This window comes from Symphalangus syndactylus, chromosome 10 (assembly GCF_028878055.3).
Source record: "Symphalangus syndactylus isolate Jambi chromosome 10, NHGRI_mSymSyn1-v2.1_pri, whole genome shotgun sequence".
Lineage (NCBI taxonomy): Eukaryota > Metazoa > Chordata > Mammalia > Primates > Hylobatidae > Symphalangus > Symphalangus syndactylus.
Genome location: NC_072432.2, coordinates 132,231,394 through 132,248,733, shown reverse-complemented (window position 1 = coordinate 132,248,733; position 17,340 = coordinate 132,231,394). Strand labels below are relative to the sequence as shown.

The window sequence follows — 17,340 nt, the reverse complement described above, 5'->3', positions numbered from 1 at the left end:
ATTATTTAAGAGAAAATGTATCAAACAATAATTATTAAGCTATTGTATTACTATACAATAGCTTGTACATTGTATTATCATTAACATAGCTTCATGTTGTTAGATAATTTGTGATAATAAAAACATAAAGAAGACAAAGCTGTATAGAAGCAGCGTTTTGTATACTATAGAGGCTAAGTTGGTATTAATTCAAACTATGATTGTTATAAATTTGTTATTGTAATATCCAGAGTAATCACTAAGAAAATAACCAAAATTACATAAAGAAAAATAAATGAGAAGGGAATCAAAATGACATACTAGAAAAAAAATCAACTAAACAAAAGAAGGCAGTAATAGAGAAATCGAGACAAAAAAGATATGACATATAGAAAACAATTAGCAAATGTCAAATTAAGTCTTTATTGAGCCCAGGAGGCAGAGGTTGCAGTGAGTCGAGATCCACAACTGGTGCTCTGTATGGCTTAGACATCTCTTTTCCAGAATCTACTGCCACACTGCTCTTTATATTTATCGTGTCATCTTGCTTCTGCATATCAAGGAAAACCCTGCTACTTCAGAAATTAATCCATCCATTGACTCTTTTACTGGTATAAGCAACTACATCTTGAGTCTCTCAGTTCAGGAAGCCTCACGTTTGGCCTCTCTCAATGTCATGCTATTGTCACATAAAGGGAGAGCTCTACTGCCTCTGTTACTACCATTATTGCCACTTTGCTCTATGCATCCATCCAGGCTATTGAAATTCTTGACACAGATTACCATAAATTACAATGACATGCAGCAACTAAGAAAGCATATGAGGACAATTTGATTTCCTCTCTTCCAATTTGAATATCCTTTATTTCTTTCTCTTGTCTAATTGCCCTGGCTGGAATTTCCAATACTATGTTGAACAGGAGTGATGCCAGAGGGCATCTTTGTCTTGTGCCAGTTTTCAGAGAGAATGCTTCCAGTTTTTGCCCATTCAGTATGATATTGGCTGTGGGTTTGTCATAAATAGCTCTTATTATTTTGAGATACGTCCCATCAATACCTAGTTTATTGAGCGCTTTTAGCATGAAGGAGTGTTGAATTTTATCAAAGGCCTTTTCTGCATCTATTGAGATAATCAGAATGGGAGAAAATTTTTGCAATCTACCCATCTGACAAAGGGCTAATATCCAGAATCTACAAAGAACTTGAACAAATTTACAAGAAAAAAAAACAGCCCCATCAAAAAGTGGGTGAAGGGTTTGAAGAGACACTTCTCTTCTCAAAAGAAGACATTTATGCAACCAACAAACATAAGAAAAAAAAAGCTCATCATCCCTGGTCATTAAGAGAAATGCAAATCAAAACCACAATGAGATCCCATCTCATGCCAGTTAGAATGGCAATCATTAAAAAGTCAGGAAACAACACATGCTAGAAAGGATGTGGAGAAATAGGAATGCTTTTACACCGTTGGTGGGAGTGTAAATTAGTTCAACCATTGTGAAAGACAGTGTGGCAATTCCTCAAGGATCTAGAACCAAAAATACCATTTGACCCAGCAATCCCATTACTGGGTATATACCTAAAGGATTATAAATCATTCTACTGTAAAGACACATGCATGCATATGTTTATTGCAGCACTGTTCACAATAGCAAAGACTTGGAACCAACCCAAATGCCCATCAATGATAGACTGGATAAAGAAAATGTGGCACATGTACACCACAGAATACTATGCAGCCATAAAAAAGGATGAGTTCATGTCCTTTGCAGGGACATGGATAAATCTGGAAACCATAATTCTCAGCAAACTAACACAAGAACAGAAAACCACACACCGCATGTTCTCATTCATAAGTGGGAGATGAACAATGAGAACACATGGACACAGGGAGGGGAACATCACACACTGGGGCCTGTCAGGGAGATGGGGGGTAGGGGAGGGATAGCACCAGGAGAAATACCTAATGTAGATGATGGGTTGATAGGTGCAGCAAACCACCATGGCACGTGTATACCTATGTAACAAACCTGCACGTTCTGCACATGTACCCCAGAACTGAAAGTATAATTATATATATATATATATATATAAGGAACTTTCTGTTTGTCTTTTACTTGGCTGTTTTTCTTTCCTCCAACACTTGTCCAGACAAGTGATGATATCTGTGGGGATCCAGAGCTTCCCAGCTTTCCAGATCATGCCACTTTCCAAATGATACATACAAATGCAATTTGGCTGACATATGTGCTCAAATAACTTTATTGTAGTAATTATCACTTCATTGTAAAATAAGCATGTGAAAACTTCCTGATTTTCAAAGTAAACCCAAAGACAAATCTGAGACAGAATTTATATGTAGATAATTTACTAAGAAAGTTCTCCCAGGAGAGACCAGCTAACAAGTGGGAGAAGCAGGATGAGGATCAGGAGGAATCCACACAAGAGGGTGCTCTCAGACACAGTCCCACAGAGAAAATCTGGTGTGTAAGTTGGGCTACAGAGTTGTCCTGACCTGTAACAAGAAGCTGAGCTCACCCTTGCCCACACTGGTGAGGTGCCGGCTAAGGACCACCCTGGGGAAATGGAAATCTCCAGTACTTATGTTTACCTTGCCATCTGGGCAAAGCAGTTTCAGTTGGCTGAAGGGCAGCCCACATAAAAAAGAGTTACAAGTGGCACATGTTCAAAGCAAAGGCATAAACAAAGACATGGTGTCCCACCCTCCTGCACCACCCCCACAAAAATATACTAGAAAGGAATCTGAGGGGATCTGGGCAGGGCACTGACATGGTTCGCTACACTGGGTCATCTCAGTCATTGTAAATTAGAAATTTTTACAAAGCAAGAAAAAAAAATTCAGCATCTAGTTCACAAACATTATTTGAAATTATACACATATATTTGCTAGCATTGAAAACTCTGGTGCTGCACTCTCATTTGGACGCTGTATTATTTAAGATATAGGATTGCCGTCTACACAGAGACAGAAAATAATAGTGAATTAAGAAAACTTAGAGTCTATTTCTCTCTCACATCAATTTGTGAAGAGGTATGGTAGTTCCATTCTGAAAATTCTTCAAAAGCAAGGCCCATTTTACCTTGTTTCTCTGCTACCTGTATGGCATCAGCCTCATCCTTGTGGACTATGATATGTCAGTATGTCCACATTCCACCCAGCAGAAAAGGGAAAGAAGATAAAACCCCTCCTTTTAATATTCAAGCCAGAAGTAACACATATTATGCTTGCTCGCATGTCATTGGCCATAATTTTATCACATGGCCCTACCTAGAGGTAAAGGAGGTTGAGAAATATAGTCTTTGTTTACATGCCCAGCTAAATTCTGAGGTTTGGTGTTTTTTTCTTTTTTCTTTCTTTTCTTTTTTTTTTTTTTTTTTTTTTTGAGATGGAGTCTTGCCCTGTCGCCCAGGCTGGAGTGCAGTGGTGTGATCTCGGCTCACTGCAACCTCCACCTCCCAGGTTTAAGCAATTCTTCCGCCTCAGCCTCCCGAGTAGCTGGGATTACAGGCGTCTGCCACCATGCCTGACTAATTTTTGTGTTTTTAGTGGAGACGGGGTTTCAGCATGTTGGCAAGGCTGGTCTTGAACTCCTGACCTCAGGTGATCCACCCACCTTGGGCTCCCAAAGTGCTGGGATTACAGGCATGAGCCACCATGCCTGGCCTGGTGTTTTTTAATTTACTGACAAAAAACAGGGAGAGCGTATACTGGAAACAATGAATACTGCCACATACTCTTGTATAAATTATGCATACTTATGCCAATGTTACTTGGCATAAAAATTTTCTCTTTCACAATTGCTTGTGTAAACACCAACACATGCAGTTACATAGTGTGTTCACTGAACAATTTACATGACCATAACCGGCAATTCTGCTCATGGCATTTTAATTATATCTATGATTTAATTAATGCTGACTCCTTGGTCATGAATATAACCTTTAAAATTATTGACTTTATTGAGTAACTTCCAGGAATGTAGGAGCAAAAGCAGGGACTGAGTTTTTAAAGTTTATATTGCATATATAAGAGGGAATTTTTGGAAAGTAATAAGAATGTAACAAGCAAAATAAGAACAAAAATAAAGTGGATCATAAAATGTACGGTTTCAAGGAAATTGTTAGGTAACAGAAAGATGAACAGCCAGGCACAGTGGCTCATGCCTGTAATCTCAACATTTTGGGAGATTGAGGCGGGTGGATCATTTGAACCTAGGAGTTTGAGACCAGCATGGTAACATGCTGAGACTCTGCCTCTACAAAAAAATTAGTCTGGTGTGGTGGTACATGTCTGTGGTCCCAGCTACTCAGGAGATTGAGGTGGGAGGGTTGCTTGAGCCCAGAAGGCAGAGGCTGCAGCAAGCTATGATCAGTCCACTGTACTCCAACCTGAATGACAGAGTGAGAAAAAAAAAAAAAAAAAAAGATAAGATGTTCACAAGGAAAGGATATTTGCTACAATTCTACAGTGGGCTCATAAAATTTATTTTTTAAATAAATTAAATGGAAGTAATAACTGCTTTAAACGTAGTAATAAAACACATACAACTCACTTTTTCACTTATAAAAATGTTGTCATCCATTGGTTGTTCTTCCAGGCTTCTGTCAATAAAAATTGCAGTATCATTGTCTTCATTCTTTAATTTGTAAAGAACATGCTGAAATTCAACTGCAGATTCCAGAGGCTCAATTCCATAAGAAACATTTTCAAATTGCAGTATTCCTCTGTGAAATTATGAATACAATTTTAAGTGTTTTTAATCAAATCTATATAATGAATTTCTGACAAAATCCAAAAGAAAAAAAATAAAACATTTTGAGTCCAGTATTTTGATCTGAATTCTGTCTTACAGATGACTCTGAAGAGACAAAAGATTTCCCAAATCCACAAAACCCATTTTCTATTTCGTTTTTGTATAGTTGTAAGAGCAGCAGAAGTTACTTAATCAATTGCTAGGTACACAAGTATATAGCATAACAGTAATTGAGTAATTCTATTGTTTTCCAAGTCAGTGTCTCAATTAAAGCAATTGTAAACAGAAATCATAATGACTTTCTCTCTGGCTTGCCATGCTTTTCAAAAATGATTATACTGCATATATGACAAATATATATAATAAGAAACTTTACTTTTAAAAATAAAATTTGGCAGAATTATGAAATATTTGTTACTTTTGCTTATATAGTCTGAATAAGAAATTAAAAGCAAGATTTTAAAGAGTAAATGACTTGTATCACTATTTTTCTGTGAATACAGGTAACAGCCCAAGTCAGTACTCCCTAAAAAACAAATTTCAAATCCAAATTTCAGGGTTCTGTGTAGGAAACACTGAAGAAGAACATTTGTTTGTGAAAACAAGCACCCTACACTACAAAATGAAGGTGGAAAATCTCCTGACAGAATGGAAAACTCCCTAAGCCCTAAGGAGGAAACCCAATAATTCTTGAAGAGCTCAAGATAATAATATCATTAGAAAAATGAGTATTTTTATGAGTATTAAAAATTATTTGTTTATATATAATTTGCCTCCTCAGTCTGAAGATGATTTCCTTGAGAAAAAGCATCTCTTGTTTATCTTCATATCTCCAACATTAAAACACATGGTGGGTAACATAAATATATTTTCAGTCCAGTATTTTGACCCAAACCTGTCTTAGAGATGACTCTGAGAAGACAAAAGATTTCCCTAATCTACAAGACCAGCTCTCCACTTCACTTTTTTATAGTTATAAAAGCAACGGAAATTACCTCATCAATTGCTAAGTGTGCAAGTATACAGCATTACAGTGATTAATTTCCCTGTTGTCCAAGACAGTGACTGAGCTGTCCTAAACTTAGCTCCTACAACACTTGTAGTCAAACATGTTCAATTGTCTTTTCTGTGGTTAAGGAAACATAAGACATAGAGCAAGGTGACTGGGAAATCTAAACCTTTGGAAAGGTTAGAAATGTCTCTGGTCACTGAGGAAAGTGAGGAGAAATAAGAGAATTGGAAACATGTTCAGAGGGGGATATCATTAAATAATCTCCACATAGGAATCCTCCTTCAGCCCCACACTTAATACAAAGAGAACGAATTCACTGCAGCCAAATATCATAACTAAGGTGTTCTGTAATCAACAATAGAAAACAACCTCAGCCCAGAGCACGTGCTGAGTGTGACCATGGAATCTGGATATCCTTCAATATTTCCTTGATAGTAGCATTGAGTCTAGGAGAGAAAAAAAGTAAAGTAGTTACTTAGGAAGTAACAAAACTTTCTAGTGATTTCCTACTTCTATACTTGATAGAACCTTCTGAATATTTTTCACAGGCTCTGTGATTTATATCAGTACAACTAAAGTGAAATTCAGAAAAAAAATCTCCCCATAATTGCCACTTACACTATGTTAACTACACTTTATAATAGATTATGACCTGAGATTACTATTTTACACCCTGCTTCCAAAATGTTGTCTCATGTTTTAGGTAAAAATATCTTCCAGTACATAAATTTAGATCCTCAATTAAAAGACACAGATGATGACTCTGGATTTCTTTAAAAACTCAATTAATATGATGCTAAAAAAGAGTCATAAAAATGCAATGACACAGAAAGATTGAAGGGCTAGATGCCAACACAAACCAAAAGGATTATTCTGAATTTGCACTAAGAGAGGAAATGTGGGCTTTAAGGCCAGAAACATTACTGGAGATAAACAGGGACATTTGGTAATGATAAGCATTTCAATTTGCCAGGAAGACACAAATATTCCAAATTGGCATTCACTTAATAACACAGCTTCAAAATATATAAAGTCACAATTGAAAGAATAGTAAAAATTTAAAAATCTACAGTTATAAAAAAGTTTTTTAAAGTTAATTTCTCTTAGTAACTGATAGATCAAGTGTTCAGAATCTACAGAAGGTTTGGACAACGTGGTTAGTATGACCTAGTTAACATATGCAAAATACTATACCTAAAAACTTTAGAATATATGCTTTCTAAACACTCATGGAACATCTATAAAATAGAAACCATACTCCAGGCCATAAAGCAGGACACAACAGATTACAAAGGAATTAAATTGTATAGAGTTGGTCTCTGAGCACAGTACAATCAAGCTAGAGACACACAGAGTCACAAACATTGTCACAGATGTGAAAATTATATAATTTCCAATATTCAATGGTGCTATAAATTTTATTATAAAGTTAAGATTTCTTATTAACACACTGCTTTATGATGGAATTAAGGGAAGGAAAAGGGAGCAATAAAGCAAAATGACGATCCCATCCAATGTAAGTGAAGCAACATATCTAATTTTTCAGCAAATTTTTATTATATTCCAAGTATGTGCTAGGCACTTTTCTAGGCACTGCTGTTACATCAGTAAATAAAACAGACCAAAAGCCCTGCCCTCGGGATGATTATATTGCACTGGGGAGACAGAAAATAAAGTAAATAAATAAAATATATATGATACATCATGTATTGATAACTGCCATGGGAAAAAGGCAAAAAAAGGTAAAGGAAATAGAGTATTAAGAGTAAGAGACCAATTTAAAGTAGGGGTTAGTCAAGGACTAATAGGGTGATTTTCAGTAAAGACCTGAAGGAAATGAGGATGTAAAACATATGGGTCTGTTGGGAAAGAACAAGCATTTGGATACCAGGAGATAGAAAGTATTAAGTCTTTGAAAGGAGAACATAGCTGCTATATTTGTAGAACAACAGTGCTGGAACAAAGTGAATGAGGTAGAGAATAACAGGAAATGAGGCCAGAGAGGTAAAAGGGAACTAGGTGACTCTGGCTTTCACTCTGTAAGTGGTGGGAGGCCATCCATGGAGGGTTCTGAGCAGAGAAGCAGGGTAATCTGACTATGTCTTAACAGGATCAATATGGTCACCATGCTGAGAACTGACTGAGGCTGGGCGCGGTGGCTCACACCTGTAATCCTAGCACTTTGGGAGGCCAAGGCAGGTGGATCACCTGAGGTCAGGGGTTCGAGACAAGCCTGGCCAACATGGTGAAACCCTATCTCTTGATAGCGTTTAGATAGAAAATTAGCTGGGCATGGTGGTGCATGCCTGTAATCCCAAATACTCGGGAGGCTGAGGCAGGAGAATCGCTTGAACCCAGGAGGTGGAGGTTTCAGTGAGCCGAGATCGCACCACTGCACTCTAGCCTGGGCAAAATAAATAAATAAAAACAAAAATAAGTGAATAAAATAAAGGGATAAATAAATAAAATGAAGGGATGGACAAGGTGAGGAAGCAGGGAGATTATTCAGGAAATTATGGCAATGATCCAAACTAGAGATGATGTCTACTTGGAAATGGGTGGTCTCAGTGGATGGAGGCAGAGGAAGAAGGTGGATGCTGGACACTTAGTTTGAAGGGCAGGGTCAATAGGATTTATGGATGTATAAATGATGGATGAGATGAGGAAGAGTTAAGAAAAAAACAAAGAGTTTTTGATCTGTGATTTGTGTTTCATAACATTCGTGTCCACTTTTCTTGTTATTTAATATATATTCTTACAAACAAAATATAAATAATAAATATTTTATTTAACAAAATGTCAATTAAATAAAAAAATAGTGACTATGTTCTTAGCAATGGGAAAGGTGCTAAGTCAATCTAATTTGTCTTTACCAAAACTTCAGGAAACCCTGATCATTAATCAATAAATGTCTTAAATATATCCCCTGTGAATCCTGAGAGCCTTCTGTATAATAAAGCATTTATTTAATGTAAAAAAAATTTTTAAAAACTATAAAACACAGAATTTAAATCTTACCTGAATATCTGAAGAATGAGCATTCATGGATCCTTGATTGTACAAATAAATCATAAAATTATCTGCTAAAAAATATCTGAATATAAAAAAGAGGAAATTTTTTTAATTATTGTTTTTGAAACATACAAAAACACAGTAAACTTAACACTCTCAGCCAAAATCTGACCCACCCTCTGTTTTGTAAATAAAGGTTTATTGAAACACAGACACACCCATTCACCCACATATCGTCATGGCTCTTTTCATGCTATAAGATGAGAGGTTAACTAGTTTTGACAAAGAACATATGGCCTTCAAAGTCTAAAACATTTACTATCTGAATCTTTAGAGAAAACGTCTGTCAACCTGATATAAAGGTAGTATTTTCTTTTGACATATATTTAATGTTTACTTAAAGCAATATACATTTACTCAAAATAGTTTTCCTACCTTAATGGACTCCTTTTAAGAAGAAAAGAAGAGACTGAAAGAAGAGCATTCTAAAATGTAAAAGACGGCTGGACGTGGTGGCTCACACCTGTAATCCCAACACTTTGGGAGGCCAAGGTGGACAGATCACGTGAGGTCAGGAGTTTGAGACCAGCCTGGCCAACATGGTGAAACCCCGTCTCTACTAAAAATACAAAAATTAGTCGGGTGCGGTGGCAGGTGCCTATAATCCTAGCTACTCAGGAGGCTGAGGCGGGAGAATTGCTTGAACCCAAGAGGCACAGGTTGCAGTGAGTCGAGATCACACCACTGCACTCCAGCCTGGGCGACAGAGCAAGACTCCGTCTCAAAAAAAAAAAAAAAAAAATTTAATAGACATACACTGGATGTTGGATTGTAAGAGTTTTCTGTTCTTACATTCTTTCTAAAGCTTTATTACTATGCACATATATTACTTTTATAATGAAGTGGAAGAGTATTGCATAAAGGTCATGTTCATCTGAGCATATGTCCTGAAACGTCCAGTCTAAGTTCAACTTTGGTATTAATCCCTGTACTCATGATGCTATTTTAGTTATGCTTCCTCACTTCATGTTCACTCTTCAACCCACCATCACTTAATTAGGCCACCCACACTAGCTTCTATTGGAAAGCCTCCACTCAAACTGATCTCACAAAAATTACTAATGACCTCCTGACTGTCCAATCCAAAAGACAATATTACATCAAGTAAAAATGCTCTAAAGCAGCCAGGCGGGGTGGCTCACTCCTGTAATCCCAAAACTTAGGGAGGCCGAGGTGGAGGGATTGCTTTGGGCTCAGGAGTTTGAAACCAGCCTGGGTAACAAGGCGAAACCTCATCTCTACCAAAAATACCAAAATTAGCCAGGTGTGGTGGTATGCTCACGTGGTCCCAGCTACTTGGGAGGCTGAGGCAACAGGATCACTTGAGCCAGGAGTTCAAGGCTGCAGTGAGCTGAGATCGCACCACTGCTTTCCAACCTGGGTGACAGAGAGAGACCCTGTCTCAAAAATAAATAAATAATAAAAATAATTTTAAAATAAATAAAACAAAAAAATAAATAAATAAAATACTCTCAAGTACTTCATACTGTGGACCACATTCCCCTTCTTGAAACCATCTCTCCTTCAGCGATGATAGATACCACTTCCTCCTGATTCTTCTGTCTTTCTACATTTCTAAGTCCCTTTATTTGGATCCTTCTTTCATCCCTTAAATGTTTCCATGGCATTAAATTCTAGGCTGTTTCTCTTTCTTACCTTTAACATTCACCCCCAGCTGTATAGATTTATCTTGTTCATTCCTGTGGTTTAATTTACTACTTATATAAAAAGGTTGCTTTGAGTATTATAGCTTTGCAATATATTTGAAGTCAGGTAGTGTGATGCCTCCAGCTTTGTTCTTTTTGTTCAGTAGTGCTTTGGCTATTCAGGGCCTTTTGGGGTTCCACAGGAATTTTACTATTTCTGTGAAAAACGTCATTGGAATTTTGGTAGGGCTTGCATTGAATTTGTGGATCATTTTGGACAGTATGGACATTTTAACAATATTAACTCTTCCAATCCATGTTCTTTCCATTTATTTGTGTCTTCCTCAATTCCTTTCATCATGTTTTCTAGCTCTCAGTATACAGATCTTTCACCTCCTTGGTTAACTTACTCCTAAGTATTTTATTTTTTGTAGCTATTGTACATGGGGTTGTTTTCTTGATTTCATTTCTGGAAAATTTGTTATTAATGTATAGAAATGCTATGATTTTTGTAGTTGATTTTATATCCCACAACTTCACTGAACTTGTCTATTGCTTCTAACAAATTTTGGTGGAGTCTTTAGGGTCTTCTATAAGTAATCTACATATAAGATCATGTCACCTACAACATGAACAACTTAACATCTCTCTTTCCCATTAGGATGCCTTTTATTCATTGTTCTTGCCTAATTGCTCTGGCTAGGACTTCCAATACTATGTTAAATAGAAGAGGTGAAAGAAAATAGGCATCCTAATCTTGTTCCTGATATTAGATGAAAAACTTTCAACTTTTTGCCCCTGAGTATGATGTTAGCTGTGGCTTTGTCATATACGACCTTTATTGTGTTAAGGTATATCTCTTCTAGGCCTAATTTGCAGAGAATTTACATCATGAAAGAATGTGGATACTCACACTTCTCTCCCCCATTCTAAACTAAATTAACTGCCATCAGGACATTTCCCCCTGTGGGATATCCCACAAGCACTTCATATCCAGCATCTCCAACAGGGAGCCATAATACCTGACTCAGGTCTGTTCTCATCCTCCCTCTACCCTACCAAATCCCTGCCACCACTATAGTCAAACTGTTACTACATCTTTTTTCTGCCACATCACCATTTCTCAAAAACAGAAAAAGGGAGGCTTGCTTCCAAGATGGCAGAATAGGAACAGCTCTGGTCTGCAGTTCCTAGCAAGATCAACACACAAGAGCGGTGATTTCTGCATTTCCAACTGAGGTACCTGGTTCACCTCACTGGGACTGGATGGACAGTGGGTGCAGCCCACGGAGGGCAAGCTGAACCAGGGCGGGGTGTCATCTCACCTGGGAAGCACAAGGGGTCAGGGGATTTACCTTTCCTAGCCAAGGGAAGCTGTGACAGACTGTACCTGGAGAAACAGTACACTCCTGACCAAATACTGCACTTTTCCCACAGTCTTAGCAACCAGCAGACCAGGAGATACCCTCCCGTGCCTGGCTCAGCAGGTCCCATGCCCATGGAGCCTTTCTCACTGCTAGTGCAGCAGTCTGAGATTGACCTGCAACACTGCAGCTTAATGGGGGGAGGGTCATCTGCCATTACTGAGGCTTGAATAGCCTACAGTGTAAACAAAGTGGCCAGGAAGCACAAATTGGGCAGACCCCACCACAGCTCAGCGAGGCCTACTACCTTTATAGATTCCACCTCTGAGGGCAGGGCATAGGAGAACAAAAGGCAGCAGACAGATTCTGCAGACTTAAACATCCTGTCTGACAGCTCTGAAGAGAGCAGCAGTTCTCTTAGCACAGCGTTTGAGCTCCAAGAATAGACAGACTGCCTCCTCAAGTGGGTCCCTGATCCCCATGTAGCCTGATGGGGAAACACCTCCCAGTAGGGGCTGACAGACACCTCAAACAAGCAGGTGCCCCTCTGGGATGAAGCTTCCAGAGGAAGGATCGGGCAGCAATATTTGCTGTTCTGCAGCCTCCACTGGTGATACCCAAGCAAACAGGGTCTGGAGTGGACCTACAGCAAACTACAACAGACCTGCAGCTGAGGGGTCTGACTATTAAAAGGAACTAACAAACAGAAAGGAATAGCATCAACATCAACAAAAAGGACATCCACACCAAAACCCCATCTGTAGGTCACCAACATCGAAGACTAAAGGTAGATAAAACGACAAAGATGGGGAGAAACCAGAGCAGAAAAGCTGAAAATTCCAAAAAAACAGAGTGCCTCTTCTCCTCCAAAGAATCACAGCTCCTCACCAGCAAGGGAACAAAATTGGACAGAGAATGAGTTTGACAAGTTAACAGAAGTAGGCTTCAGAAGGTCGGTAATAACAAACTTCTCCAAGCTAAAGGAGCATGTTGTAACCCATTGCAAGGAAGCTAAAAACCTTGAAAAAAGGTTAGATGAATGGCTAACTAGAATAAACAGTGTAGAGAAGACCTTAAATGACCTGATGGAGCTGAAAACCATGGCACGAGAGCTTCATGATGCATGCACAAGCTTCAATAGCCGATTCGATCAAGTGGAAGAAACCATATCAGTGATTAAAGATCAAATTAATGAAATAAAGTGAGAAGACAAGATTAGAGAAAAAAAGAGTGAAAAGAAACTAACAAAGCCTCCAAGAAATATAGGGACTATGTGAAAAGACCAAATATATGTTTGATTGGTGTACCAGAAAGTGACAGGGAGAACGGAACCAAGATAGAAAACACTCTTCAGGATATTATCCAGGAGAGCTTCCCTAACCTAGCAAGGCAGGCCAACATTCAAATTCAGAAAATACAGAGAACACCACAAAGATATTCCTCAAGAAGAGCAACCCCAAGACACATAATTGTCAGATTCACCAAGGTTGAAATGAAGGAAAAAATGTTAAGGGCAGCCAGAGAGAAAGGTCGGCTTACCAACAAAGGGAAGCCCATCAGACTAACAGCAGATCTCTGGGCAGAAACCCTACAAGCCAGAAGAGAGTGGGGGCCAATATTCAACATTCGTAAAGAAAAGAATTTTCAACCCAGAATCTCATATCCAGCCAAATTAAGCTTCATACGTGAAGGAGAAATAAAGTACTTTACAGACAAGCAAATGCTGAGAGATTTTGTCACCACCAGGCCTGCCTTACAAGAGCTCCTGAAGGAAACACTAAACATGGAAAGGAACAGCCGGTACCAACCACTGCAAAAACATGCCAAATGGTAAACATCATCAATGCTATGAAGAAACTGCACCAATTAATGGGAAAAATAACCAGCTAACATCATAATGGCAGGATCAAATTTACACATAACAGTATTAACCATAAATGTAAATGGACTAAATGCCCCAATTAAAAGACACAGACTGGCAAATTGGATTTAAAGAGTCAAGACCCATCAGTGTGCTGTATTCAGGAAATCCATCTCACATGCTGCTTAAAAATGCACATAGGCTCAAAATAAAGGGATGGAGGAAGATCTACCAAGCAAATGGAAAGCAAAAAAAAAGAAAAAGCAGGGGTTGCAATCCTAGTCTCTGATAAAATAGACTTTAAACCAACAAAGATCAAAAGAGACAAAGAAGGCCACTACATAATGTTAAAGGGATCAATTCAACAAGAAGAGCTAACTATCCTAAATATATATGCACCCAATACAGGAGCACCCAGATTCATAAAGCAAGTCCTTAGAGACCTACAAAGAGACTTAGACTCCCACACAATAATAATGGGAGACTTTAACACCCCACTGTCAATATTAGACAGATCAAGACAGAAGGTTAACAAGGATATCCAGGACTTGAACTCAGCTCTGGACAAAGCAGACCTAACAGACATCTACGGAACTCTCCACCCCAAATCAACAGTATATACGTTCTTCTCAGCACCACATCGCACTTACTCTAAAATTGACCACATCAGTGGTAGTAAAACACTCCTCAGCAAATGTAAAAGAACAGAAATCACAACAAACTGTCTCTCAGACCACAGTGCAATCAAATTAGAACTCAGGATTAAGAAGCTCACTCAAAACCATACAACTACATGAAAACTGAACAATCTGCTCCTGAATGACTATTGGGTTCATAATGAAATGAAGGGAGAAATAAAGATGTTCTTTGAAACCAATGAGAACAAAGACACAACGTACCAGAATCTCTGGAACACATTTAAAGCAGTGTGCAGAGGGAAATTTATAGCACTAAATGCCCACAAGAGAAAGCAGGAAAGATCTAAAATCGACACCCTAACATCACAATTAAAAGAACTAGAGAAGCAAGAGCAAACAAACTCAAAAGCTAGCAGAAGGCAAGAAATAACTAAGATCAGAGCAGAACTGATGGAGATGGAGACACAAAATCCCTTCAAAAAATTAATGAATTCAGGAGCTGATTTTTTGAGAAGATCAACAAAATTGATAGACCGCTAGCAAGACTAATAAAGAAGAAAAGAGAAAAGAATCAAATAGATGCAATAAAAAATGGTAAAGGGGATATCTCCACCAATCCCACAGAAATACAAACTAACATCAGAGAATACTATAAACACCTCTATGCAAATAAACTAGAAAATCTAGAAGAAATGGATAAATTCTATGCAAATAAACTAGAAAATCTAGAAGAAATGGATAAATTCCTGGACACCTGCACCTTCCCAAGACTAAACCAGGAAGAAGTTGAATCTCTGAATAGACCAATAACAGGTTCTGAAATTGAGGCAATAATTAATAGCCTACCAACCAAAAAAAGTCCAGGACCAGACAGATTCATAGCCAAATTCTACCAGAGGTACAAAGAGTAGCTGGTACCATTCCTTCTGAAATTATTTCAATCCATAGAAAAAGAGGGAATCCTCCCTGACTCATTTTATGAGGCCAGCATCATCCTGATACCAAAGCCTGGTAGAGACACAACAAAAAAAGAGAATTTTAGGCCAATATCCCTGATGAACATCGATGCGAAAATCCTCAATAAAATACTGGCAAACCGAATCCAGCAGCACATCAAAAAGCTTATCCACCGCGATCAACTCAGCTTCATCCCTGGGATGCAAGGCTGGTTCGACATATGCAAATCAATAAACATAATCCATCATATAAACAGAACCAATGATAAAAACCACATGATGATCTCAATAGATGCAGAAAAGGCCTTTGACAAAATTCAACAGCCTTCATGCTAAAAACTCTCAATAAACTAAGTATTGATGGAACGTATCTCAAAATAATAAGAGCTATTTATGACAAATCCACAGCCAATATCATAGTGAATGGGCAAAAACGGGAAGCATTCCCTTTGAAAACCCGCACAAGACAAGGATGCCCTCTCTCACCACTCCTATTCAACATACTGTTGGAAGTTCTGGCCAGGGCAATCAGGCAAGAGAAAGAAATAAAGGACATTCAATTAGGAAATGAGGAAGTCAAATTGTCCCTGTTCGCAGATGACATGATTGTATATTTAGAAAACCCCATCGTCTCAGCCCAAAATCTCCTTCAGCAAAGTCTCAGGATACAAAATCAATGTGCGAAAATCACAAGCATTCCTATACACTAATGATAGACAGAGAGCCAAATCATGAGTGAACTCCCATTCACAACCACTACAAAGAGAATAAAATACCCAGGAATCCAACTTACAAGGGATGTGAAGGACCTCTTCAAGGAGAACTACAAACCACTGCTCAACGAAATAAAAGAGGACACAAACAAATGGAAGAACATTCCATGCTCATAGACAGGAAGAATCAATATCGTGAAAATGGCCATACTGCCCAAGGTAATTTATAGATTCAATGCCATCCCCATCAAGCTACAATGACTTTCTTCACAGAATTGGAAAAAACTACTTTAAAGTTCATATGGAACCAAAAAAGAGCCCGCGTTGCCAAGACAATCCTAAGCAAAAAGAACAAAGCTGGAGGCATCACACTACCTGACTTCAAACTATACTACAAGGCTACAGTAACCAAAACAGCATGATACTGGTACCAAAACAGAGATATAGACCAATGGAACAGAACAGAGGCCTCAGAAATAACACCACACATCTACAACCATCTGATCTTTGACAAATCTGACAAAAACAAGAAATGGGGAAAGGATTCCCTATTTAATAAATGGTGCTGGGAAAGCTGGCTAGCCATATGTAGAAAGTTGAAACTCTATCCTTTCCTTACACCATACAAAAAATTAACTCAAGATGGATTAAAGACTTAAATGTAAGACCTAACACCATAAAAACCCTAGAAGAAAACCTAGGCAATACCATTCAGGACATAGGCATGGGCAAACACTTCACGACTACAACACCAAAAGCAATGGCAACAAAAGCCAAAATAGACAAATGGAATCTAACTAAACTAAAGAGCTTCTGCACAGCAAAAGAAACTATCATCAGAGTGAACAGACAACCTACAGAATGGGAGAAAATCTTTGCAATCTACCCATCTGACAAAGGGCTAATATCCAGAATCTACAAATAACTTAAACAAATTTACAAGAAAAAAAGCAAACAACCCCATGAAAAAGTGGGCAAAGGATATGAACAGACACATCTCAAAAGAAGACATTTCTGCAGCCAACAGACATATGAAAAAATGCTCATCATCACTGGTCATCAGAAAAATGCAAATGAAAACCACAGTGAGATACCATCTCACGCCACTTAGAATGGCAATCTTTAAACAGTCAGGAAACAACAGATGCTGGAGAGGATATGGAGAAATAGCAACCCTTTTACACTGTTGGTGGGAGTGTAAATTAGTTCAACCATTGTGGAAGACAGTGTGGTGATTCCTCAAGGATCTAGAACTAGAAAAGAAATACCATTTGACCCAGCCATCCCATTACTTGGTATATACCTAAAGGAGTATAAATCATGC

General features: G+C 38.2%; 1 protein-coding gene across 4 annotated transcripts in view; it reads right to left on the bottom strand.

Moving 5' to 3' along the window:
- Nucleotides 1-17,340, bottom strand: part of ADAM32 (ADAM metallopeptidase domain 32) — a 175,835-nt gene that overhangs the window by 134,002 nt on the left and 24,493 nt on the right. For 3 of the 4 annotated variants that reach the window (XR_008660572.2, XM_055296031.2, XM_063610967.1), the window contains 3 exons: nt 8,785-8,860; nt 6,136-6,212; nt 4,554-4,725 (listed from right to left, as the gene is read on the bottom strand). Coding sequence is in view for 3 of the 4 variants with exons in the window: in XM_055296031.2 (XP_055152006.2) it covers nt 4,554-4,725; nt 6,136-6,212; nt 8,785-8,860 (325 nt within the window). In the remaining variant the exon portion in view is untranslated. The remainder of the gene's footprint in view (nt 1-4,553; nt 4,726-6,135; nt 6,213-8,784; nt 8,861-17,340) is intronic. The other variant, XM_055296032.2, reaches the window with a different exon arrangement.